Source organism: Eumetopias jubatus, unplaced genomic scaffold (genome assembly GCF_037043125.1).
Source record: "Eumetopias jubatus isolate StellerSeaLion01/CBP00866 unplaced genomic scaffold, mEumJub1_p1.0 scaffold_2, whole genome shotgun sequence".
Classification (NCBI taxonomy): Eukaryota; Metazoa; Chordata; class Mammalia; order Carnivora; family Otariidae; genus Eumetopias; species Eumetopias jubatus.
Window position 1 is genome coordinate 25597165 of NW_028274808.1, and position 26292 is coordinate 25623456.

General features: G+C 40.6%; 1 protein-coding gene across 1 annotated transcript; it reads right to left on the reverse strand.

Annotated features, from left to right (window-relative positions):
- Positions 1-2983: 2983 nt before the first annotated feature.
- Positions 2984-17406, reverse strand: TRMT9B (tRNA methyltransferase 9B (putative)). The gene is made up of 3 exons (XM_028094145.2): positions 17253-17406; positions 10185-10358; positions 2984-4251 (listed from the first exon to the last, which is right to left on the reverse strand). The coding sequence occupies exons 1-3, from the start codon at positions 17404-17406 to the stop codon at positions 3218-3220; spliced, it is 1362 nt and encodes a 453-aa protein (XP_027949946.1). The 3' UTR covers positions 2984-3217.
- Positions 17407-26292: the final 8886 nt, after the last annotated feature.

The window sequence follows — 26292 nt, forward strand, 5'->3', positions numbered from 1 at the left end:
TGCTGCTGAGCGCAGAGCCCGAAGCAGGGCTGGATCCCAGGGCCCGGAGATCATGACCTGAGCCAAAATCAAGAGTCAGACACTTAACCGACTCAGTCACCCAGGTGCCCTGGCCAGCAAAGCTTTTTAAGGAAAAACCTTCCAGTAATCTCCTAAACACTTTCTGCTACTTCAGATAGTGGGACTCTGCAGGGATGCCAGCAAGGAACAGAGAAGGAACAGGGAAGACACTCTTTGATCCAGTATTATAACGGAGTCCAAGTTTTCATATTACTTCAGATCAGCAAAATCTATAGCTAAGCAAGTTAAGGCAGACTGAACACTCATAAGTAACCTGTGTATGCTTAAAGTCGCTTATGATTTGTATTTCCATTTGAGCACAGTCCTAAAGATGAGCAAGATTTTTAAATGATTAAGGTACTTACATTAGCTTGGCTCTTCAACGACATATATATATAATCTCCAAAGGCGGAAATTAGAGTTGAGAGTGCTTTTCACGTGAATATACCAAAGAGAGGTTATCAACCATGGAGTGTTCAATATTCACACACACAAAAATATCTGGATGCATAGAATTCTTGTGCTCAGCAGATGAAGAGCAAAAGACTGCTATTACTGATGGCTTCTTATTTACAGCCTTGTCAAAATTATGGGAAAATCTTTCTCAAGAACCAATCTAGAGAATCATCTTATGTAAAGTAGGGTGTGTGCCCAGGTCGCTCACACAGGTTAGGGCACAGCTATTTTGGTGCGGCCGGCCTAATATGCGGGGTTCCATGTAACTGGTACACTCCCACCAGAAAGAGATGACTTCAAGCAGATTTCTAGCAGCAAGGTTGGCATTAAAGATACATGTGACAACAAGCTTCAAGGAGAGGAAAAATCCACTCGTAATAAAAAGGCCATCAAGACTTAACTGTAAGAACTTCTCCAACTCAGAGAATATTTTCTTTCTACTAAGAAAACCACTTATACTCATGTTTAATGTCCTAATTTAAGAAATGAGACCCTATGATCCAGCAATTGCCCTACTAGGTATTTACCCAAAGGATACAAAAGTACAGAATCAAAGGGGTATAGTCACCCCAAAGTTTATAGCAGCATTATCAACAATAGCCAAACTATGGAGAGAGCCCAAATGTCCATCGACTGATGAATGGATAAAGAAGATATATAAATACACACACACACATAGACATACACACAATGGAATTTTACTCAGCCATCAAAAAGAAAGAAAGCTTGCCATCTGCAATGATGTGGATGGAGCTAGAGTGTATTACACTAAGTGAAATAAGTCAGAAAGACAAATACTGTATGCTCTCACTCATGTGTGGAATTGAAGAAAGAAAACAGATGAGCATATGGCAAGGGCGGGGGGAAGGAGAGGGAAACAAACCATAAGTGACTCTTAATGGTAGAGAACAAACAGGGTTAATGGAGGGAGGGAGGTGGGGGATGGGCTAGATGGGTGATGGGAATTAAGGAGGGCATTTGTTGTGATGAGTACTGGGTGTTGTATGTTAGTGATGAATCACTGGATTCTACTCCTGAAAGCAATTTTGCACTGTATGTTAACTAAAATTTAAAACAAAGAAATGGAAGACACTAAATTAATCTTTAATTTATATTCCACTTCTAGGTCTATTTTCATTGTCCCTCTAATGCAAACTGTGTACCAAACACTACAAATCCTATATCTCATATATTGTCCACCAGACAATCTCACCAACCAAAAAGGTGATGATGGGATCTCATTTTGAAGCCAAAAGAGATAAACACATCAGTCATTTTCAGATAAGCATTAAAAATAATCCTTTAGGTTTCTCTGAAAATAGCAACATTATCTTAAGCTAGAGGACGATCACGGAGGGGATAAAGAACCCAAAACAAATGAAATCTTATACAAAACAAGAATTGAGTTTTGGTCCAGGATTACAATGGTCCATAAATTAAAAAGACTTCTGTCAAATGTCAATTCCTAATTATATCTGTCTCCTGACCCATGACGTAGATTTAAACAGACCCACGATTAATCTAAACAGATGCAGTGACCATACAACACCCAGTCTATTCATTTGCCTACAAAGTGGCAGAAATTCAACCTTGAATTAATAGGGCTTAATTCTGCCTAAATCCCTAATATAACTAATAAAATGTCACTTTCGATAAGATAAATGCCCAGATTTTTTTTAAAACAATCCAACAATAGATCCTCTATCAAGGACAAATATCTTGCCCCTTAACAGTGTATTTATAATGAGAGCCAAAATAAAATGGTGCTTCAACCAGATTCTCATTTCCTAAATACCCCTTCAGTTCATAAGAAAAGCATCATTCTAGATGAAAACTCCTCATTAGTCAACCTTGGTCTTATCTTAACCAGACATTCCTGCTTCGAATGAGGTCATGAAGATACCACCCGGGTACTTGCCATGGCGTCTAGTACCCACACCTACCACTCTCTACAGGCTCACAGTGCCTTTAAAAACCTTCCGTGCAACATTGAAAACCTTGTTATTTGTGTATTTGGAAGCAAGTCTGCTTATCATTCAGAAAAGTTCTTGTAACACTTCTTGTCTCTCTCCACCATCTCTCACTTTTTGAAAGACTTCAAGTAAGAGCAAGGCCTTGGCGACAAATTAATGTATCGCGTGATTCCATTTACATCTGCGCAGTGGAGTTTACCTGGTATCTTGCATATGGATCTAAAGTGTAGCCTGAGAAGCAGAACTCACCCACCCCCTTCATTATAAAAATAAAAACAGAATCTTGTATGGAATTGTCAGATCACTGTGTTGTACACCTGAAACTAATATAACATCGTATGTTGACCCTCCTTCAATAGTAATAAAAAAAAGTCAACACCCAGAAACGGCTAAAATCAGCATCTAATACTGACAAATGATATACATGTATCCTCATAATAATTTCACCTTGCAGGGAAAAGAAGATCCCGACAATACTGAAGTTCACTTCCTATTGCTTCTTCAGTTGTCTTATATTAATAATTTACAAATACCCTTAGTCAAATGCTTTACATGCCAGGCTCTGGGTTCATCCAAAGATTTAAAAGATGACCAACTCATCATCTTTACAAACCAAAGCATACATGGATTAAAAATAATAAAATTGGACACAAATTCAGGTAACCATAACTAAACCCAGTGAAAAGAACATGGTCCACCTTTTGGAGGAATTGTCTAAAATGCCCCAGTCAGTCATAATTGTCCTTCTTCTCAGCAATGATACACCAGTTGCCATGATCATTCCCAGAGCTCAGAACATGCAGCTCTGCCACATGCTCCTTCAGCAGGCCATAGAGCTCACCTTCTCGAAACACATGGTAGTAGCGCATAAAGGCTCTGGAATCCAGAACACTGGGCTGTTGGTCTTCGACAGAAATTGTCTCCTCTGGGTTGGAATCTGTGGAGTCAAGTGCAGAAATCCTTCTCAGGATTCTACTAGCAGAAGGGGGACTTTCTTCCACATCACCTGCATTCATGCCATTCTCACTAGTATTGGCACCTTCCAGAAAATTCCCATCTCCATTTCTCCTAACTTCTCCTTGTTGGTCCCCACATAGATGTTTCATTGTGGCTGGTGCTCTCGGCCACTCCCGTTGCTTTTGAGACATCTCCACAAACACATCTTCGTCTAAATTTTGCTCCCTTGTTGAAAATGGTTCTTGGGGACCTGAGTCTAAACTGGCGTGTGTGGAAGGCTGGATGGATATAGTGCTTTGGGCCCAACCTTCTGTATTTTTCAAGGGCCTCGCCCTTTCAATTTGTTTCCTCAGAGTTGATTCATCCAAAGACCTAGAGAAAAACCAGGAGCGAAAAGATCTTCCTAACGTGTTAGAGAATCCATTTTCTTCCTCCCCTCCCTTAGAAACATCTGCACAACACATTCCAGCCATCAGTGGCTCATAGTCCAGGCTGTGGGATCGTTGTGAATGACACTGCTCTTGAAAACAAACAGAACAGCTACAGACAGAGCAAGGAGGGTGGTAGGGTTGGCTTCTTTCTGGATGTACACACGGCTGCTTTCTCCCAGGTTGGGTGGAGTCTGCGAAAAGCCGGGAGCATAAGGCCCTGTTCCACGGAACGAGCACATCTTGCTTCTCAAAGTGCCGGTTCTTCTGTTCCATGGCCCACACGTAAATCATCAGCTGACCTCCGGGAACTAAGACCCTGGCCATTTCTTTTATTGCTCTGATTCTTCTTTGTTTTGTAGAAAAATGATGTATGACTGAAAGAGAAGAAACTAGATCTCAGTGTGTATACAGATACGTAAACTGACGCATTCAGACATTAGTATTTTCCATACAATAGATACAATTTCAGCATGCAGGAAAGCCTCCTTATTTCCTACATGGCAGGAGAGATGGTGGGAACAGCACAGCCTTGCTTTAGGGGAGACATAATTTTTGTCTCTGGCTCCTGTACATTTTAGACAATTTGGGGCAATTATTTAACTTCTTTAGATTTCAGATTTCTTTGCCTATAATAAGACACTTAAATAATGTGTCCGTTCCAAATCCTCCTAGTTCCCAAATCCTATGGAATTTGCTAACTAGAAGGATGATCAGTGTGAATTAATGAAATTTTCCTGGGAGCACTGTGTTAGGTAAGTATGCCCTAGTAGAAGAACTATGAAATAATTCCTTGCCTTAATGAATGATTGGTACTTCTAAAGCACCAAAAGGTTAACACCACTAATCAATGTTAACAAAATTAATAAAGCAAATAGAAGTGGAGAAGAATGTTAAAGATTGTTTTTCTATTTAGATAATGCAACAAAGATAAGCCAGCCAAGCCCAAGTCCAAATAATTGCTTATAAAAAAAGTTCTTAAATATAGTTTTTTATAATAAAAAAGTTATTAAATATAACATTTAATATTTAATTTAATACAGAAGGTTGGGCCCATAGCACTATATCCATCCAGCCTTCCACACACGCCAGTTTAGACTTAGGTCCCCAAGAACCATTTTCAACAAGGGAGCAAAATTTAGATGAAGATGTGTTTGTGGAGACATCTCAAAATTTAATTTAATATTAATATAAATAATAAGTGGTTGTGTATGTATTTTCAAAAAATCAACATATAAATCATTGTTTTACTTCTTATCCCTGCAAAGTTAAAGTGAGATTCAAGTAGGACTGACTTTATCCAGGCTTAAGTGTGTTATTAGGCATATTTTAATCAAATAATATGTGGAAAGCGCCAGTCTATTAGTTCCAAGAGGAGTTTGATCACAGTTCTATGTCAAGAGAAACTATCAAATCTCTTTCCACATGCAGAGGTAAGGCCCACCCCATGTCTCAGGTAGGAAATTGGTTCTAAGGGGAGTCTGGACACTACTGCTCAGGATGAGTAGTGAGAGGAGAGATGGAGGGGAGGCTGGGACAGTTCCTATAACCCTCACCACAGTCCAGCTGGTAGTGGTGATTTTAAGCAGATAAATCTCTAGTTTACCTGCCACAGAGAGATAGCAAATATCTAACATGAGATTATTATAGAGATAAAGCTGTCAAAGGAAGATCATTCAACAGGAACACTTGGTCTTGTTCCCAATCAGGTTTTCGTTGCTATCAGCAGCACACACACCCTGGTGTCTCCTGCCCCGCCATGCAGCAGTGTGAGAAGCCAGAGACGTATGATGAGGCTAAAATGGGTTTGAAGAACAGAAGCCCCATGTATTTTGTCCTAGATCTGTTAGTAACTCACCTTGTGATCTTTGACCAATCACCTGACTTCACGTGGCCTCAGACTATTCCCCACTCCCATCCCCACAGGGCCCTTTATAATGGTCCATTGAAGGATGTCTCTATGTCTAGAGACAGAGTCTTGAGCTAAAAGGAGGCACAGAGGTCAGGAGAACAAAGACTTAAGATGATGCTAATGTTCATATCTAGGACTATTCATGGTTGTTCATATCTCCCATGACTTGCACCTAATTCACGCCAGAACTTCTGTGGGTGTATCTTGTAAATATGGTCAATCCTTATTATCTGTGAATACTGTATTTGCAAATTTTGCTACTTGCCAAAATATATTTGTAGCCCCCCAAAACAGCACTCTCCATGTTTTTGTGATCATTTGTTGACATGCACATGGTGGCAAAAAACTCCCATCATGCATGTTCCCAGCTGAGATCAAACCAGGTGACCCCTGCTGCCTTGGTTTGGCTTACCTCCTGTCAACAAGTGTCCTTTCATGGTCTATTTAGTGCCACGTTTTTTGCATTTTGTGCTTTTCATGTGTGATTTTGCTGTTTAAAATGATCCCTGAGCATAGCGCCCAAGGGTTCCTAAGCGTAAGAAGGCTGGGCTATGTCTCAAAGAGAAAATAGATGTATTACAGAAGCTTCGTTTGGGCTGTTGGCATGAGCTCAAAATAAGTTTTCTTTAGGGGCACCTGAGTGGCTCAGTCGGTTGAGCATCTGACTCTTGATTTCTGCTCAGGTCATGATCTCAGGGTTGTGGGATGGAGCCCTGCCTCAGGCTCTGCGCTGGGCATGGAGTTTGCCTGGGAATTCTCTCTCTCCCTCTGCCCCTCCCCATCTCCCCCACTCTCTGAAAAAAAAAATACATAAAAATTAAAAAATAAGTTGTCTTTAAACAGAGACACGGGAGCCTGGGCGGCTCAGACGGTGGAGCATCTGCCTTCGGCTCAGGTCCTGATCCCGGGGTCCTGGGAACAAGCCCCGCATCGGGCTCCCTGCTCCGCGGGGAGCCTGCTTCTCCCTCTGCTTCTCTCTCTCTCTCTGTCTCTCATGAATAAATAAATAAAATCTTTAAAAATAAATAAACAGAGACACATGTAAAACAAGGCTGTGTATTGGCCAGTTGACAAAAACGCTGCAACCAGAGGCTCACGAAAACCTAGTCCTGTAGTTGTTCTCTGGGAGCAATGGCTCCATATTCACTAATGAAGTGTTCAAGAGACTTAATACAGTATAACTACTGTGATTAATGAGAGTTGACTCTGTTCCTTTCGGGGGGGGGGGGCCAAAAAGGAAAAAAGCATCATTAAAACCAGACTAATATAATAGTCTCTTTTTAGCAGATTCATAAGTCTTCAACATTCCAGGATTCTGGGCTTCGAAAGAAGTCTTTTTAAAAAGGAGTAAAGTCTTTATATGTATTTGTTAAACATTTGTTCTGTGATGATTCATTTTTAATAGCATATCACCCAAGAAATATCTCAATCTTTTATATTGCTGCTGCTGCTGTTTTTTTGGGTTTTTTTCTTTTTAAGATATTTATTTATTTATTTATTTGCGAGAGAGAGCACTAGCAGGAGGGAAGGAAGAGGGCCAGGCAGACTCCTCACTGAGCAGGGAGCCCGCCAGGAGGCTACATCCCAGGACCCCAAGGTCATGACCTGAGCTAACATCACACGCTTAACCAACTGAGCCACCCAGGCGCCCCTATATTGTTTTATGTTTATATTTAACATGTAATACTAAGTAACCTTTAGGCCATATTTTTTGGGAAAAATTCACAAATGAAGATTTCTTCATTATATAAAAAATGTATTTTAAAACATTCTAAATGGAGCCAAAATGGGATGTGAAGATACACTTACATGAATTATCAGTGTCAGGAAACTATACTGAATCTTTAAAGGATAAAAAAAAATCCCCTTTTGTTTAAAAATCATAATCACAACCTAAAGGCAAAAATAGTACAATATAGGGATTCTATAGCAATGTATTCCTGCTGAGACCCCAGAAAATAAGGAGGTTGAATTCAATTACTGGATTCTAGAACTAGATGGGAAGTTACACAAGATCATCTTTTTTTTTTTTTAAAGATTTTATTTATTTATTTGACAGAGAGAGACACAGCGAGAGAGGGAACACAAGCAGGGGGAGCAAGAGAGAGAGAAGCAGGCTTCCCTCAGAGCAGGGAGCCTGATGTGGGGCTCGATCCCAGGACCCTGGGATCACGACCTGAGCCGAAGGCAGACGCTTACTGAGCCACCCAGGTGCCCCATCACAAGATCATCTTTAAAGTCTTGCTATATCTTGATATTTTATGACATACTGTTATGTAACTTTTCCAGTGTACAGGTCTCATCTCTCTCTATCTAAAAGCATTCAGAATCCATAGGTTTAGCATAAAGCAGAGCATTCCAACCTCAGCACTCCTGACATTTCGGACTAGATAATTCTTTGTTGTAGGGGGCCACCCACTAGGTGATAGTCGGTTGTGCATACACACATCCAGCTGAGCCAGCTGAAAATGTCTCCGGACAAGGACAAGTGTCCCCTAAGGCTGGTGGGGGCAACAACATAACCCCAAGTTGAGAACCGTTGGCATAAAATAAATAGTTGATTGGTACTGTTTTAATATATTGCTATATTTTCATAGAACTATCAAGCTATTCTAAAAGTAAGTGAAAAGAGTGTTTATTTTTCCAATCTGCCAGGAAAATATAACAAATGTATCATTAGGTATGATGCTTACCTTTCAAATTATTATTATTATTAAGAGACATGGAAAAGCAAAAAATGTATATTTCTTCATGTGAAGATTAGCAAAAAGTGCCAACATACAGATTTCTAAACAGAGAAGTAAATATAAATAGACATAACAGAGACAGACTATCAAAATTTTTCATAATATGGTTCTAAATGTGAAACATGGCTGAAATGACCACATCACATTAATTTATAGTTACAGTTCCTAAAAATACATGGTGTGTTTCCACCTAAGGAAACATTTTTCTTCAGAAGAGGGCAACCAGGTGTGTTGCATTTCTTCTGCCGACAAGTCGTGAGACTTCTGTTGAAAGCCAAGAGAGACTTAGAGCATTTCCCAGGCGCAGGAAAGCCAGGCAGTCTCCCCCTGCCCACAATGGTGCCCCAGGGGGACAGCCTGGACGTGGGGAGCCTTGCAGACTAAAACTGATGTCAACCAACAAAAAGAGCAAAGAATACACTTCTCTGACGCCGCAATTTCTTGTTCTTTAGGTAGAATGACCAACCCCGAAACTTTCCACTCAAGATTCAAAGCATTGTAATGAGTTGCTTGGTGTAACAGGAATCCCTCCTCTTCATGTTGAGGCCCCAAATGGACTTAACAGTGGCTGTCGTAGAGCAGGTTTTCATGGCAACCGTCTCCTGCCAGTCCTAAGGACTTTCACGGCTGTGGCATCCAGGCCTGCATCCCCTCGCTAAGCAGAGACAGAGTCCCCATCTAAGGTCAAATAGAGCGAGTCCTCATTTCCTTCAGGAGAGAGCAAATAGTCTTACTCTGTATTTTTATCTGACAATCAGTTTTGTATCTAGTCAATTTTATGTAGGATCCCCTTGCTTTGACGAAGCTCGCTGGAGTCAAATAGATTAATCTTTTAAGTGTATTGGAGCAAATGATTTGCTGTGCAGAAGATTTTCCTCTTTGCAAAAGAAATTGCTGCAACTTTCCCTAGCGTATTTAAATAGGACTAATGTACTCGGTTTCAGAATTATGTGCATTGCATAAGAGAGCCTTACCTGTGTCTATTTCAGGCATGGGGTTTTGTTGTTTCTTTTCATTTGTGGCCTGTGTGTTTGTATGGGCACCCTTGCTGGGAAAATAGCAACATATTCCCTAGACTTCTGAACAATCTTTGGCATTAAGAGAGCTGAGTGGCATTGTAAAAACAACGCAGTCTGGGACCAGGTGGGGCCATCTTCCCTGGTGCCTTATGCATCATTGAGCGGTAGGTTGCATGACACAGCCTGCAGGTGACATTCAGTGCATCAGTTTTATAATGTCCTGCTAATAAAGGACACACTAGCAACCTAAAGCAGGTAATATGACTTCTAAAGTTCTACTTCACATTGGAAAAATCTGGCTTCACTTCAATATAACCAAGTACAAAATATTCCAATGAGTAAAATTCCCTTAATGCTTTCTTACTCATAAATAAAAGCACTGGGAATGAGTCATCGGAGAGAATACAATACCAACTGGAGGCCTTGACTAGTTATCACAATCCCATGTACCACCATCAAGTACCTTTGAGATTAGTCCAGGAATCCAGTTGAAATATTTTTAATAAAAATTAGATCACATGAATCACATAAACATTTCTACAAAGAATGCACATTGAGTTGTGAGAAGGGCCTCCACCATGTAATGTCATTCTCAAGGTGAAGAGCGAACGTGTGGCCAGAGGCTGCCTTACCTCCTATGGAGATGATAGCATCCAAGCCCTGGTCCCTAAAGGGGAGCTGAAGGTTGTCACATACCATGACTTCACATCCTCTGCTCCTGGCAATCTCTACCAATGGCCCACAGTAGTCACAGCCCAGGGTGTATACCTGGCTGTTCACTTTAAGATACTTTCCAGTCCCACAACCTGTAAGAGAAAAACCTGCGTTACGCGTTGCCCTTTCTGAGAAAGTAGAACGCACAGTTTTTCTTACAACAAGCAATAGAAATAACTTTGTATTAACGAACCGAGACCAGTGACAGCATGGCATGAAGGTATTCACAAAAGCCAAAGAAAAATCTCCAGAGGGCACCTACAGGTTTTCACTTATAGGAGGAGAGGGAGAGGAATCGGGAAAAAGAAATTATATTTATCAAACATTTAATGAGGTCATGCCTATAGGGGTGAGCACGCTAGTGCCACCAAAGACTGTTAGCTGGCTCATGGCAGGAGGGGGGGTTTCCTAGACCCCGGGAGTGATGCTCAGTCCTTTATAAAGCTACCTTCACATACATATTTCATTATGCAAAGGTCTGTCTGTGATGGCATTTATTCTCATATTATCTCTCCAGACATTTTTTAAAGGTTTTATTTATTTATTTATTTATTTATTTGACAAGGAGAGAGAGAGCACAAGTAGGGGGAGTGGCCAGGCAGAGGCAGAGGGAGAAGCAGGCTCCCCACGGAGCAGGGAGCCTGATGTAGGACTCAATCCCAGGACCCTGAGATCATGACCTGAGCCAAAGGCAGACACTTAACCAACTGAGCCACGAGGCGCCCCTCTCCCTAGACATTCTTACCACTCGCTGGCTGTGTAAAACAAACTACTGCCCACCATTTTTTCATTGGATATAAATAAAAGAATGTATACAATAGAACATGCTTTTCAAAAATGTTGAATTTGAATGAAAAGGGAATTTCAGTATCTTTTCATCCAATCTATTGTCAGTTCTAAGTTTTAAATGATCTCTGTTGACTCAGTATGCAACTCTTAGAATTACTTTTTTCTTAAACAGACCATTTTGACATTCATTTTCTGGTGGTAGAGACCCAAAGAATTCAATTTTTACACAACCCAAAGATCTAGATCAATCAGATCTGATACTACAATGAAGAAGGAAGTAATAGGAGTGAGTAACCGTCTTGAAACAAAACCTTCTAAGATCTGGTACCTAGTATTATATTTGCCCAGACATAGCAGCTAATTCCTTTTCCAGAAATATTTAAAGATATCATTAGAGCTGATATTTGTGCTTACTGGCATTAGCTCTAGATTTTTCTCCCTGAAAAAAATATCTACCACTAATCAAGGACGTTTAGTTGGCTGCTTCGGAAATATGTCACAATCCTCTAATAACTCCCTCTTAATAGGCCATTCAAAATTATATGAGACACTAAAAGCATAATTAAAGTTCATCGATGCCAGCTGAGACAGTGGCAAGCCTGTGAATAAAAAAATAAGATTTCCAGTGTGATTATTTCAATGTAAGTGACTGGGGTCTTAGAAATATTTTAGATCTCACAGCCATGGTTCCCAATACTTACGAGAAAAAGAAACCAATATTTGAGGGGAGTTATGGGGAAAATAGGAATCACAAAGTATTTTAAAATGGCAGTACTGAATATTTCAAAGATGATGGTCATAGTTGAAGAAAAAATAGTCTTGCAAATCCGTTTGCTTTTTTTATTTTAATTGGCTCAGGGGATACCTTTAGAAAAATGGAAAATTACCATAGAGAGGCGAATAAGAACAGGTTCGTGATAGACTGCTGGTTATAGGGGGTGGGGGGGTGGGAGGGATGGGTGAAACAGGCAAAGGGGATCCAGAGCACACTTATCGTGATGAGCACTGAGCAGTGTACAGAATGGTTGAATCACCAAATTGTGCACCTGAAACTAATATAACACTGTCCATTAATGATGCTGGAATTTAAAAAGTAAAAAACAAGAAAGAAGAACAGGTTTGTGGACCATTCGAGCTAGAGGGAGGTGTTCAGAGGGCATCTGGCAGTACTGAAACCACTTGGGCCTTTTCAAATCTCAGCATCTCCTGAAAGGCTTTCAGGGCCCATGGCACCCTTGATTTATCCCATATTCATTATTTTTAAGATTTTATTTTTTTGTCAGAGAGAGAAAGAGCACAAGCAGGGGGAGGGGCAAAGGGAGAGGGAGAAGCAGGCTCCCTGCTGAGCAGGGAGCTGGACATGGGGCTCCATCCCAGGGCCCTGAGATCCTGACCTGAGCCGGAGGCAGACGCTTAACCGATTGAGCCACCCAGGCCATCCCAATCCCATATTCATTCCTGATGACATTCCGTTTTAAGGATAGTGGTGGATCTCCCAAGTATGATGCCATTATTTATTTTCCAGCTGCGTACACTAAGATGCTAAAGAGGGGCAGATTTTATCCTAATGAGGAGATGGGGAACACTGCCAAGCCTTGTGACCCCGTTATCTTAAATGTGCAAGAAGCCTATCAGAACATTTTTGATATTGCAGCAAGCTCCAGCATGCAACACTCGTGCTGCTTTACAAAATCGCATTAAAGGATAACCTCTCGTAGTACTGAAGCGAGCAAAGTGTCTGTAGGCTTCCATTCCCTCTTTTTTCCATTCTGCACCACACTCAGAGAAGAAAACAGATACTTGCCCCAATTCCACAAAATGTTCTGGTGCACGGTGGGCAAGTGTTTGCTAGAAATAATTAATCTGCTTCCTCTCAAGTTTGTAGGAATGACATTTTTTAAATTAAGTTTTTGTTTTGTTGCTAAAACCGTTATCTGAAAGAGAATTCTCTTTTCCCATGGGAAAGAGAAGAATGTATAGCCTATTTATTTCCCATTTTATATACATTTCTTGAAGCCAGAGATGAAGGGATATGTTTTATTCTGTAGGCATATTATGTGCCCACCACAAAGCAGAGGTTCTACATTTCCATTGATTCAGTGAAGGAATGGTAAATAGAGAATGACTTGCAAATCAAATCTGACCACAGAGACTGGGAATAAGTACATACAGTGAAGAGGCAAAGGGAATCTTAATTATTGAAAAGTTCATTTTTATTATGTATGCAAAAATGCAATTTTCAATACTAGTGGGACAGACAGTTGTCTCTGATGTTGGGTAAAAAGGTAACCTTGCCCAAAAAGAATCGGGCTCTGGTCTTTTTCCTGATTTCTAAACTAATCTAAATAAAGCTCTCAAACCCCAGAACACCCTCCATGCTCCATCTAATGTCCTTAGTGACTAGCCCATCTTAGGTAATGGCATTGCCACGACTGCACAGAGCCTAGTATTTCCTGAGAGACTTGGGATTTCTGCTGTCTTTAAATCATCCAAGTTCTTTTCACTTAGGCTATAGTTCCTGCTCACTTAATTCTTGATACCTGCCCTGAAGACTTAGTTGCCATCAGGAACCCTTCATCCACACCTCAGCAAATCAGCTCAATTGGGGAATGGGGTGAGGTGGTTAATAAAATTTTAATCAACTGAAAGTTGCACCACTTAAATGGTGAAAACAGCCTAGGAAATTACTGTATGGGCAACTGGAACCCAATTACCTCCAGATGTTTATTACTTATGCAAAGTTTTACTCGTAATTAACAATAAATTGCTAATCTAATAACTAGTCAAGTTGCCAACGTAATAATTGATTTTAGCGACGTGGAAAAACTGGAAAGAAAAAAATATTTCCTTTTGGAGATAGTCATATTATCCTACTTTCTTTTTTTTTTAAGATTTTATTTTATTATTTGTCAGAGAGAGAGAGCACAAGCAGGGGAAGCTGCAGGCAGAGGGAGAAGCAGGCTCCCCACTGAGCAGGGAGACTGATGCGGGACTCCATCCCAGGACCCTGGGATCATGACCTGAGCTGAAGGCAGCCGCTTAACTGACTGAGCCACCCAGGCGCCCCTATCCTACTTTCTTTTCTTCTAATCTCCTTGGGCTTCTTTCTTTTCTTTTCATTTATTTTTTCTTTAACTTCATTTTTATTTTAAAATCTATCTCTCGGGGTGCCTGGGTGGCTTAGTTGAGCATCCAACTCTTGGTTTCAGCTCAGGTCATGATCTCAGGGGATCGAGCCCCCCATTCGGCTCCATGCTGGGCTTGGAGTCTGCTTGGGATTCTAGCTCTGCCCTTCTCCCTGCTCTCAATCTCTTTCTCCCTAGACTATCTCTCTCTCTAAAATAAATAAAATATTGGGACGCCTGGGTGGCTCAGTCGGTTAAGCATCTGCCTTCGGCTCAGGTCATGATCCCAGGGCCCTGGGATCGAGTCCCGCTCAGGCTCCTTGCTGAGCAGGGAGCCTGCTTCTCCCTCTGCCGGCAGCTCCCCCTGCTTGTACCCTTGCTCACTCTCTCTCACCCATGCTCTCTCTCTAACAAATAAATAAAATCTTTAAAAAAATAAAATATTTTTTAAAAAAAACCTATCTCTCATTGTGTAATCAAAATAGTACCATTCATTTATTGAGTAGTTAAAAAAATGTAAAAGCACAAAATTCGGAAGATACAAATGGGTGAAACAAATATTTACTAGGTAAAATTATGGAGTTGCACAGGGGCATCTAAAGAATATTATTTGCGCCCTAATTTGTAGGAGCAAGATCGAGCAGACGTCATGTATCTGTTAATACAGTGCTATTATCAGAGAATGCTATGCAGGTTTTAATACGACGCAGCTCTATAAGCACACACATGGGATGATCAGAACATATGAAAGGAAACAAAAGCTAGGTTGTATAGCATACCACCATTTGGGTAATCAAAAAAGGACAATCCACCCATATGTACACATATGTAAATGCTTATACTTGAAATATCTCAAGATGATACAAAAAGCTAATTGGTTCCGGCCTGGGTTACTTGGTGCCGCAGGGCTGGGATGGCATCTTTTTCACTATATACCCCTTGGTACCTTTGTTACTGAGCCATGTAAGTACATCAGCCAGGAAAACAATTTTAAGCAAGTGGTAGTCCTCCTTTTTTTAATTTTCTGTTCGTATCCTTTCCTCATTTTTTCTTTTTAATTTTGGTCCTATTCTTTTGTACTGACTTTAAAGAATGCCCTGTAGATTCAGAAAATTATCCAGTTTTCTATCAGATAAATTGCAGATATTTTTACTTAATTTTTGTTTTTTGACTTCATTTATACATTTGTCTAGATTTTTACCTTGTAGAATTTTTTATATGGCCAAAGATATCCATATAGTCGATCTTCTTTACTCACAGGTTCCATATTTGCACATTCACCTACGTGATAAAATCTGTGACCCCCACGTCAATACTCAAGCACTTGCACAGTGGTTCACCGACAAGCCTGCTTATATAGAGAGAGAGAGCAGCAAAAATTTGGAAAAATTTGAGTTGCCTGAGGTGTCTGGCCGGTGTCTTGTTTTGGTTCTCATCCTATCAACAAGTGCTCTTTCTGTGGTCTATTTAGTGCCACAATTTTGTGCTTTGTGTCAGTGACTTCACGGTTTAGGATGGTCCCTGACCATGGAATTCAAGTGCTATGAAGGGTTCCTAAGCCCAAGATGGCTCTAACGAGCCTTATGGACAAAATATATGTGTTCAATAAATTATGTTCAGGCATGAGTTATATAGTGTGTTGGCCTTGAGTTTAATGTTAAAGAATCCATACTGTATCGTCATAATGTGTCTTCAAATAGACAGAAGCATGAAACAAGGTTAGGTATTGATCAGTTGACCAAAATGTTGTGACCAGAGGCTCACAGGAACCTGATCCTACATTTCCTCTAGGGGCAGTAATTCAGTATTCACGAAGTCAGTGTTCATGGCAATTTTATCAATTTAACATAGGTACTGTGAATAATGACAACTGTATTGTCTTTTATGATTTCTGACTTTCCTTGGTGTTACACATAGAAGGGGCTTTTGCCTCTGAGGATATTTTTAAAAATAATCTAGTTGTCAATCATCTAGTCCTTTAACAATTTCATTTTCTCATATTTAAATCTTTGCTTCATTTGGAATTTTGGGGGTAAGGTATGAGAAAGTAGCATATAATTATACTGTTGTCCCAAAGCCACTAATGGAATGGTTCCTTTTCTTCCTAACTGATTTTAACATTCTGGCACTTTGCTGACATCGAGGGTGGTAAGAGTTCCAAACTCACTGTATCTTCTGAAACTGCAGTTAATTTTTAAAAGTCGACACGATATAGTTTTCAAAGTCTCTCCGTTTCTATATGGCATGCATCCCTTTCCCAGATTCCACCCTGCTCATACCACCTTTAATATGCTAAAAGCCATGGATACACATCTGTTTCTCTTACTAATATTTAGAGTAAATGTTTAGAGTAAATGTCAAATCAGATGGAATTGGTAACTGAAGATTTATGACTCTCCTGGGCACAGTCTGCACACAGTTGCTGGAAAGCAGTTTTAGGTGGGCATGTGTCAAGTGGGAATCCTACCATGTCTTAAACCTTAGTCTTAGATCTGCTGGGTTGTGGTTTACCACTTCTTGATTCAGAAAGATACTGAGCCAAAGTCCTCCAGGCAAATCAGTGATTACGAAGATATGATCTAATTAAAGAAAGGCTCTAATAATGAAAGACCTACGGAATAGTTAAGGGAAAAGGATCTATGAGACTAATAAGAGGTTACGGGACCTCTTGTGTAATCCCACAATTCTGACTCTTCTGTAGAAGGCAAGAGAGCCAGTCAAGGTGAGCCACCAAATGTTATTTACAAATGTGAATGTTTCCAAGTTTTAAATGGTCAGTTTCACCCGCAGTCATCTCAGTCATGATTTATTCATTCAATGTCAGGTCGATTTTGTTGGAGGATGTGCGTGCGCGGAGGCTCTCGAAAAGGTCACCATTGTGTGAATGTAGATTTCAAAAAGTTTCCTACTTTCTGACTTGGTGAATTTCTGCTATAAGGTTGAGTAGTCTAGGTACTGGCAGGCCAAGGACACAATTTCAGACTTCTGGTTAGAACAGAAATGTGAGATGCATCTGAAAAGGAAAGGCACAAGAGAATATATTTCAGACTACAGGGCACAAGCCCGGGTTACCTATGTCAGCGATGAGGCTGCCGGGCTTCTGCTCCTGGAGGAACTGGCGGACCCGAGGCCAGGCTTTGCTCTGCAGGTCACTGAAGTAAGGTGCCGTACTCTCATACACATCATGCACATGTTGCTTCTCCAGCTGGGCAGCTTCATGATCCATCCTGGGAACGGGGCCACCCCAAGAAATGCAGGTCAGAGTACGCACCAGAGATACTGATGGAGGATGCGGGTTTCCTAAAATCGGGGACCTACAACCGTCAAGGTTGTACTGTTTTTTCACTCTCTTTTGCACTGCGAACGACAAAACCTGCAGTGTAACCCCACCATAATTGTCCAAAGGCTAGCAAATGCAGAGTTTTTACCTGCAGAGCTTCGGAAAATAATGGTTTGGAAATGAGCCAGCCACCCTAAGTTCCTGTGCAAGATCAACTCTTCATTTTGGAAGCATATATAAAAGGCTTACCAAATGGTTCACTCTGGATAAAATTATTCTATCTAATGCTAAATATGTTTTTAAAATTTTATAACAGGTAGCTCATCAATCCAGTCATAAAGCCCTATTGATTCTACCTTTTTTTTTTTTTTACAGGTCTTTGAAATTTATTGTAGTCACATAGGGAAAAAGTCAGGTTTAATGTTTTTGGATTCCAACCATTTATCTATTTCCATACTAATTCTGCTTTAGAAGAGGTGCTCATCTCCTGCGTGAATTACTTCCACAGTCTGTTAACAGGTTTTTTGTTTGTTTTTGTCTTTTGCCCCTCAACCCCTTTCCTTCACTTACGCCACAACTATTTTTCTAAAACATAAATCCAGTTGTGTTGCTTTCCATCTCAAACTTCTTCAGAGGCAATTTATAGCTTGTTCAGTCAAGTTCAGGTGTCTTAGTGGGGCTTACAAGGCTCTTTCTGATCTGGCCTTAACTTACCTCTTGAAGCCATTTCTCACCACCCTTCCCCAGCATCAGATGAGCTGTATTACTCAGTATACCGTGGTTTCTCAGATGCGACACGTTCTCTCCCTGATCCAGGGGCCTGAACAGATGCTGTGCTTTACCTGGCTAACTTCGTTCATTGTTGACATGCACATCACCTCTTCCAGAAAGCCTTGTCTGACCTTTCATGCAGGATTAGGCAATCAGGAGTGGAAAAATATAAGAGCAGTCTGAGAGGCCTCTGCTGTGTTGGGTTTAATCTTTTCATTATTCTCTTGAGGCATGTGAGTGAAGAGCATCCCAGGGAAGTGGCCAGGGGCTCAGCTTGTGGCTTTTTACCAATCAATATCAAAGTATTTTCAATGATTTGAGAGCATCAGCTAGCTTGGTGCGGCCCTTTGTACTCCTGTGCATCCCATGCATACCTCTACAGATACAAAGGGCTATAATATTTTATTCGATATTTTCCTCTAGCGCTGACTGGAAAATCTTAGAGATCAAGGGCTTGTCTTATTTAACGCTGAATCCCCTGGAATTTGCACACAGCAGACCGTCAATAAAGGAACAAACAAACATAACCAGAATGGAATCTAACCATGACCAAAGAAGGCGGCATTGGCTTTGGGAGAAGAGGGAGTGACCGTGGGGCGTGTGGGAAGAGAGGGACCTACACTCACAAGCTTGCAGATGAGAGAGCGACAGGAGAAGGGCCCAGGCTCCAGACAGCCCCTGCGTCCCGCTTCCCACCCTCCATCCTCTTACACCCCCACCCTGGGAAGTAGGAAGCACTTGAATAAGATGGTGTCTCATTAGGAACTACAAAGTACCTTCCCTTCTTACTCCCCTTTGCATTTAAGAAATATCTTGTGGAGAGATACTTTGAGACTACATAAATACCCTGTTTCTCAGAGTCTCATCCACCAATTGTAGCACCCTACGCATGGGTGATTCTTGCCCAAAACAGTTAGTACCATAATCATCACCAAATGATGATATTCTAATTCCATCATTCCTTCTATTGCAAGGAAGAGCTTCTCAGGATTTACTCTTAAGAAAACAAATTAGCAGTAGACTCTCCTTAATTACCATGGACCTGCCCACAGCCCCTGCAAAAAAATCTGGCAAACTCCTAACAGAGTACAAATCTCATTTGTGAGGCCTGACAAAACTTCCACCCAAACTGAAACAGCTTATGTTGCACCCTCAACTGGAATTTACAAAGTAAACATATGGCTGCCTGTAACTGCCTACACACCAGAAAAGCCCAAACGCCAAGTGCTTTTCTTTTTAATCAAAATCTCCCTAGACTCAAGTCTCTTTAACACATTTTCCCCCTCATGGAATCAAATTAGGCAATGCAATTTTGAGGAACCCTAGAACAAATACATTTTACTTTCTTGTACTTGCACATGTCAAGTGGCAATCAGCATAAACTCGATTATCTTCAATCTGGCTCCAACTACAAGCTCAGAATTTGTAGTACCTGAACAGTACCCCTTGGAGACCTTCCTCTAAGTCCTCTCCCAAATTGCTTGGCCTCTACTATAAACAAAGACCTATTTTAAAGTGTGTGAACAACAGAACTCCACTTTGTTTTTATTGCATTTTAAGTTAAGATTATATACTGCAGAATAAAGAGCTGACTGTGAACCTGATTTGTAGAGTTGGGGCTCTCTGATGTGACATTTTTAACACTGGATTTAAATTTCCTGCAATATTTTCCAGATGAATGTTATACAAATAGGCAAATTCCTTGTGAATTAGGTAATGTGATTAAGCTAGTGAGATCAGTACTAAAATAAGAGTACAGGGTTCAAGGTGAGCCTAGGGATATAGGGTTTGGTTTAGCCAGGCTTCTTAACCTGTGTGCTGTCAAATTTTAGGCCCTTGTAGCTAGCTGATGCCTTGCTGGTGAGTCATGAGAGAAGGTAAAATAATCTGGAAGGTAAGGAGAAGTCAGAAGAAGTAGTGCACTGAAAATTCAAAGAACTAATTTGGGTTTTACTTTATTTTTTTTATTTTTTTTTAAAGATTTTATTTATTTATTTGAGAGAGAGAGAATGAGAGAGAGCACGAGAGGGAAGAGGGTCAGAGGGAGAAGCAGACTCCCCGCTGAGCAGGGAGCCCGATGCGGGACTCAATCCAGGGACTCCAGGATCATGACCTGAGCCGAAGGCAGTCGCTTAACCAACTGAGCCACCCAGGCACCCTGGGTTTTACTTTAAATGCAATGGAAAGTAGAAAGTAGTTTTCAGTTGGTAGATGGGGTGGGGGGGCTGGGTAACATAATTGGACTTACAATTTTAAAAGATCGCCCTAGGCATATCTAATTCTAAGTAGACTAGAGTAGCTATTGTTTTTATTTGTCCCACCAAGTTCACCATCCCCCTTATTCTGATAATTCATATCTTGTCCTCCCTGGAGGGGCATGTGACCCAGGCCTGGCCAATCATGGTATCGTATCCCGGACACAATCATTGGTCCAAGGTGGGCAGGTGATACCAGGTGAGCCAATTAGAGTCCTTTCTGGAGAGATCTCCATGTAGAACTAAAGAACCAGTGGCCTTGGGGCACCTGGGCGGCTCCATCCGTTAAGCATCCAGCTCTTGGTTTCAGCTCAGGTCACGATCTCAGGGTTGGGAGATCGAGCCCCCAGTGTGAAGCCTACTTAAGATTCTCTCTCTGGGCCACCTGGGTGGCTCAGTCATTAAGCATCTGCCTTCAGCTCAGGTCATGATCCCAGGGTCCTGGGATCGAGCCCCGCATCAGGCTCCCTGCTCGGCGGGAAACCGTCTTCTCCCTCTGCCACTCCCCCTGCTGGTGTTCCCTCTCTCACTGTGTCTGTCAAATAAATAAAATCTTTAAAAAAAAAAAAGATTCTCTCTCCCCCTCTGGCCCTCCCTGCTCCACCTCACTCACACACACATACTCTCTCTCAAAATAAATTAAAAAAAACAAAACAAAACAAAACAAAAAAACAAAAAAACCCAGTGGTCTTGTCCCTGGCATCACAGAGCTAGAGAGATGTGAAGGTCAGGCTGCCAGTGACTATGTTTCCCCCACGTGGAAAAGAGCTGTCTTCATGTAGAAGAAGAGAATGAAGTCAGGCAAAGCAAACAGATGAGAGACAAACATGGGAGAGAATAAACACGGGAAGCATAAAGTCCTGGTTCTACTCCCTGAGACTTGGGTTCTTGCAGTCCTGGGGGCTCCTCCTTATCCTACCCACCTCGGAGTCTGTCAGTTCCCCTTTGTACTTACACTGGTTGGGTTTCTGACCTGACCCCCGCAAGAGCCCTCTCTAATCCAGCCTTACTTCTTATACTAAGAGCTTTGGGTTTTGCTCTATGGCTAGCCTATATTCCTTGGAAAATGGAAGCGAGGAGAGAAAGTGGTAGGAAACTAACAAGAGAGGTCAGTGGCTTGATGTGTTTCCCAGGGAGAGAGGAACAAAAAGAAGGATATCGGCAATTCTTCTAGCAACTGGGTCATCATTAAGAAGTCACAAATACTTGGTTGTGCTGTTCGGAGCATGTGATTAGGGTAACACTTCTCCACCCAACTTCATTCAGGCAAAGCCTGGATTTTGACCATTAAATATGATCAGAAAAGGTGTGAATTATGTCTGGGCAGAAGCTTTAGGAGCCAGCATGTAGCTCCAGTACCGTTGTCCATGTCTCTGCAAAATCATGGAACCAGCAGTGTAGGTCCCTGATGCACAGACAGCATGGGTGTTTTAAGCCAAAATAAAGGGAATAAACAGCTCACCTAAGAAATGTTGAATAGGTAATGAAAAAGTAAAAACTATCAGTTATCTTCTATTAGAAGGTACCTTGTTACTACGTGAGTGTGTCTAAATTTTTTCCTTCATAAATATTAACATTTTCCTTTTTACTACAGATGTAACAAAATTGGGAGAAAACTGAATATAGTACTGTATCCCATCTTTTAAAACTTAATATTGTGAGCCAAGAAGTGACTTTTGCCTGTGGTTTTCTCCAGACTTCTCAAATAAATGTAATTTCCTTCATCCCTAAATTCCACAGGACCTGAAATGTTTCATAGTCTACAAAGTATTATAATGACTTAAGTAATTCTACCAGATTCTGAACTCTAAAGAAACAACATTAAATATACATCTTTGGTTAGCCCATAGTATCTAGCATAGTCTTAAATAGGTCTAACCATGTTTAATGAATAAATGAAAAATGAAACTCCAGGCAAATAAACAATATTTTTAAATCATTTTATTTTTAACAGTTTAGGTATAATTGATGTATAACAAACTGCACATTTGTAATGTGTGCAATTTGATAAGTTTTATACATATGCATGTGGGGAGCCACAAGACAATTATGATAAAGAATGTAGCCATCACCTGCAAAGTTTCCTATGTCCCTCTATAAGCCATCCCTCTCACCTTTCAGTCTTTCTTAATGCTGTGTTTCTGGACAAAGAAACAGGGATAGATGGGTGCACACTGAGACATGCCCAACACCCACAATTTCAAATGCAACTTTGAAATTTGAAATGAGTATAAAAAATGAATTACTTTTAATGATCATTGTAAAACTATATGCCTATCACACACATTTATAAAGAGTAAAAACATTCAGAGGAGCTGAAAAGGTTTCCCAAGAAAAGATATTCCTAGTATCTCATCAAGGAGATGAGACACTGCACTTGACCCACAGAGAACTCTGAGAGGCCTTGTTTTGTCCCCTGGAGTGGCTCCTTGTCCCCAGGGAGGAGTCACCATAGCTGCATATTCTCAGGACAGTTCCTTTCATAACCAGCCCTAGAAAGGCAGCTCAGAAACTGGGATAATAGGCTCGAAGCTCATGGCCCCGTCACCAGAAGGGATTTGTCTTTTGTTTGTGATGGGAACTTCTGTTATATTTTATCCTGAGTTTCTTCCTGCACCATTATTCTCTCTACAGTCAGTCCTCCACGTTTTGGCTCAATGGAAAACATACTCATTTGTTTTCTTATTTTATTCTGTCTCCAGGTACCTACCAATGACATTTCTAAATTAAACTCTCTCTTGCTATTAGGTAAAACAGTAGAGCTTTTAGAGGAAAAAGACAGCTTCTATATAACCTTGAGGTGGGTTAGGATTTCTTCAACAGGTCCTAGAAAGAACTAACCGTAAAAGGGCAAATAAGTAAATTAGACTATATTAAAATTAAGACATCACAGGGCACCTGGGTGGCTCAGTCGGTTAAGCGTCTGACTCGTGGTTTTGGCTCAGGTCATGATGTCAGGGTCATGAGATCGAGCCCTGCATCAGGCTCTGTGCTGGTTGTAGAGCCTGCTTAAGATTCTCTCTCTCTCTCTCTCTCCCTCTGCCCCTCCTGTCACCCCACCCCCCGCCGCTTATACTCCTCTCTCTCTCTCATTCTCTCAAATACATAAATAAAATCTTTAAAAATAAAAAAATAAAATAAAATTAAGACATCAGTAGGAGAGTGAAAATTCAACCCATAGGATGTAAAAAGATAGGTCACAGTACATACATCTGACTAAGGATTTCTATCCAGAATATAAAGAATTCTTCCATATCATTAAGCAAGAGACAAACATCCCGATATAAAAATGGGCAAAAAAACCTCACAGAACTTCACCGTGGGCAGGAGATGAACAGGAAACACATGAAAAGGTGCCCATCTTCGTTCATATCAGGCAACTGCAGATTAAAACCACAGCGTGATGCCACCACCCATGCGAGAGAACAGCTAACAGGAAAAAGACAGAAGATACCAGATGTTGGTGAGAACATGGAGCTGCCAGAATTAGAATATGCTGCTAGTAGAAGTGTAAATTGCATCAGCCTGTTTGGAAGACTTTTGGCAAGTGACAACTAAAGCCAAACATATGCATATCCTGTGGCCCAGAAATTCTACTCTTTATGTATGTGTATATGTATCCAAAAGAAATGCTCACATAAATTCACCAAAAGACAGTCTAGAATTTCCACAGTAGCATTCTGCAAAACAGCACAAACCTGGAAACCATGCATTATGTCTGTCGTCAATAGAAGAATCAAAGAAATTGCCATGGATTCATACAACGAAAATACTGTAGAGTAATAAGAATGAAAAGTCTGCGACTATATGCAATGAGATGGTTCAGTCTCCTAAATATAATGTGAAAAGAGAAAGACACAAAAGAATACGGAGTATAGGATTCCATTTGTGTAAAGTGCAAAAACAGGTAAATCTGTGCCATTAGAAGTGGAATCATGGCTACCTCGGGGTATAGGAATTGCAAAGGAGTGGGGGGGGCACTGTCCTGGGGTGTGGGTAATATTCTATTTCTTGATCTGGGTTCTGGTTACACAAGTGTGCTTATTTTGTGAAAATTCATCTAAGTGTACACATATATACTTCCCTATAGATTTCAATGTAAGAAAATCCTTTTACTTTCAGACCATTGTCTTACTATGAACTTTAAAGCATTTTTAAAACTCAAAGCTGAGCAGAATATCCTTTCTCAGCCCTGTCCTGCCATTGCCAGGATGAATGAATGTCATTCATTTGGTGCCTTCTAGGGGACACCTAGAAACTGGAGATCACTAGGGTCAAAGATGAGTTAGGGTACCATGTTGATGCAATATTCCCATGAAATTAGATTATGTAATAATATATACAGAAACTGTTGAGAGAGTTTTTAGCTCAGAAGAAATTTAACTGAGGATTTCCTCTCCTCTTTTCCTTGGAATAAAACTGTAAGACTTTTTAAAGAACATAAAAATGACCTGAACAAATAGAGATAAACCCAATGCTTGGGATGTGGACCCAACCACTGTGACTTCAACAACCACACATTTAACAATTCTGATTCACAAATAACCCTTAAGGACATGGTCTAGGGAAATTAACTGAGGATTTCTTATTAATTTAAATAAGATAATGTCTCATGCCAGATTATCCAGTAACCAGTGAAGAATAAAGTCCATTTGCTCTCAGTAAAGATGTCCTATCAGGGCAGTGTCTAATTGGTCTGCTACAAGAAAAGAAACTCACTTTACCAACCCTAGATTCATGTGTTTACTAAATACTGAATAGCTTTACCTAAATATTCAATGTGAAATTAAGGATGCATTATGTTAGCTCCAGCCTCCAAGTAGCAGATCTACAATGATATATGAGGATTATGGATCTCAGTAAATGGATGGGAACAGAAATTATGTAAAGAATCCAGGAGAGATGCTGCCTTATCTTTAGCTTTCTAACAGCATGTGGGTCCAATTCTTACTTACCATCATTCTCTCACTACCTTGTTGTTCTATTGTTACTGTTACTCATTAAGACAATTCTCAGACACTTCAGTGCCTTGTTAGAAATGATCGGACAAACTGAAATTTCCTGATTTATTACTGCTATGTTGGTCAGCTGGAATGTTTAGCCAGCTGTTTATGTGGCTCTCTGCAAGAGCACTTACTGGAAAAACCTGCTGAGCTTATGGGAGAATAAAATCTTTCGGAACGATTTCACAATATTTATAAGCCATAGAACCAAGGAAACAGCAATTTGGAGCCTAATTGATAGGAGGGCAGTTAATCACTTGAACAACACGGATGTAATAGAAGAAACAGGGCTCCCCAAAAAACAAAGAAGGAGCCAAAAATATGTGCCAATATGGTTTTTCTTTTCTTTTCAATATTTTATTTAATTATTTGAGAGAGAGAGAGACAGCAAGGGGAAGAGCAGAGGGAGAGGGACAAGCAGACTCCACGCTGAGCATGGAGCCTGACGCTGGGGGCTCAATCCCATGACCCTGTGATCATGACCTGAGCTGAAATCAAGAGTCAGATGCTTAACCGACTGAGCCACCCAGGTGTCCCTACAGTTTTTCTTTTTAAAGGTGCAAAATGGAACGATAAAGAAAAGGGGAAAGGCACTAGGGGAAGAGAAAAGAAGGAGAAGAAAAAGGAAAACAAATATATATTGAATGATTATCATGTGCTTCTTATATGTTAATGCAAAAGAAGCAAGACACGGGAAGTGGAAAAAGTAGATAAAGATCTAAGAGTTCCAATTTCATAGGGATAAAAATAAAGAAGAGATAAAATATACAATTGTATGTTTTTATTAATTTTGTATCTATTCC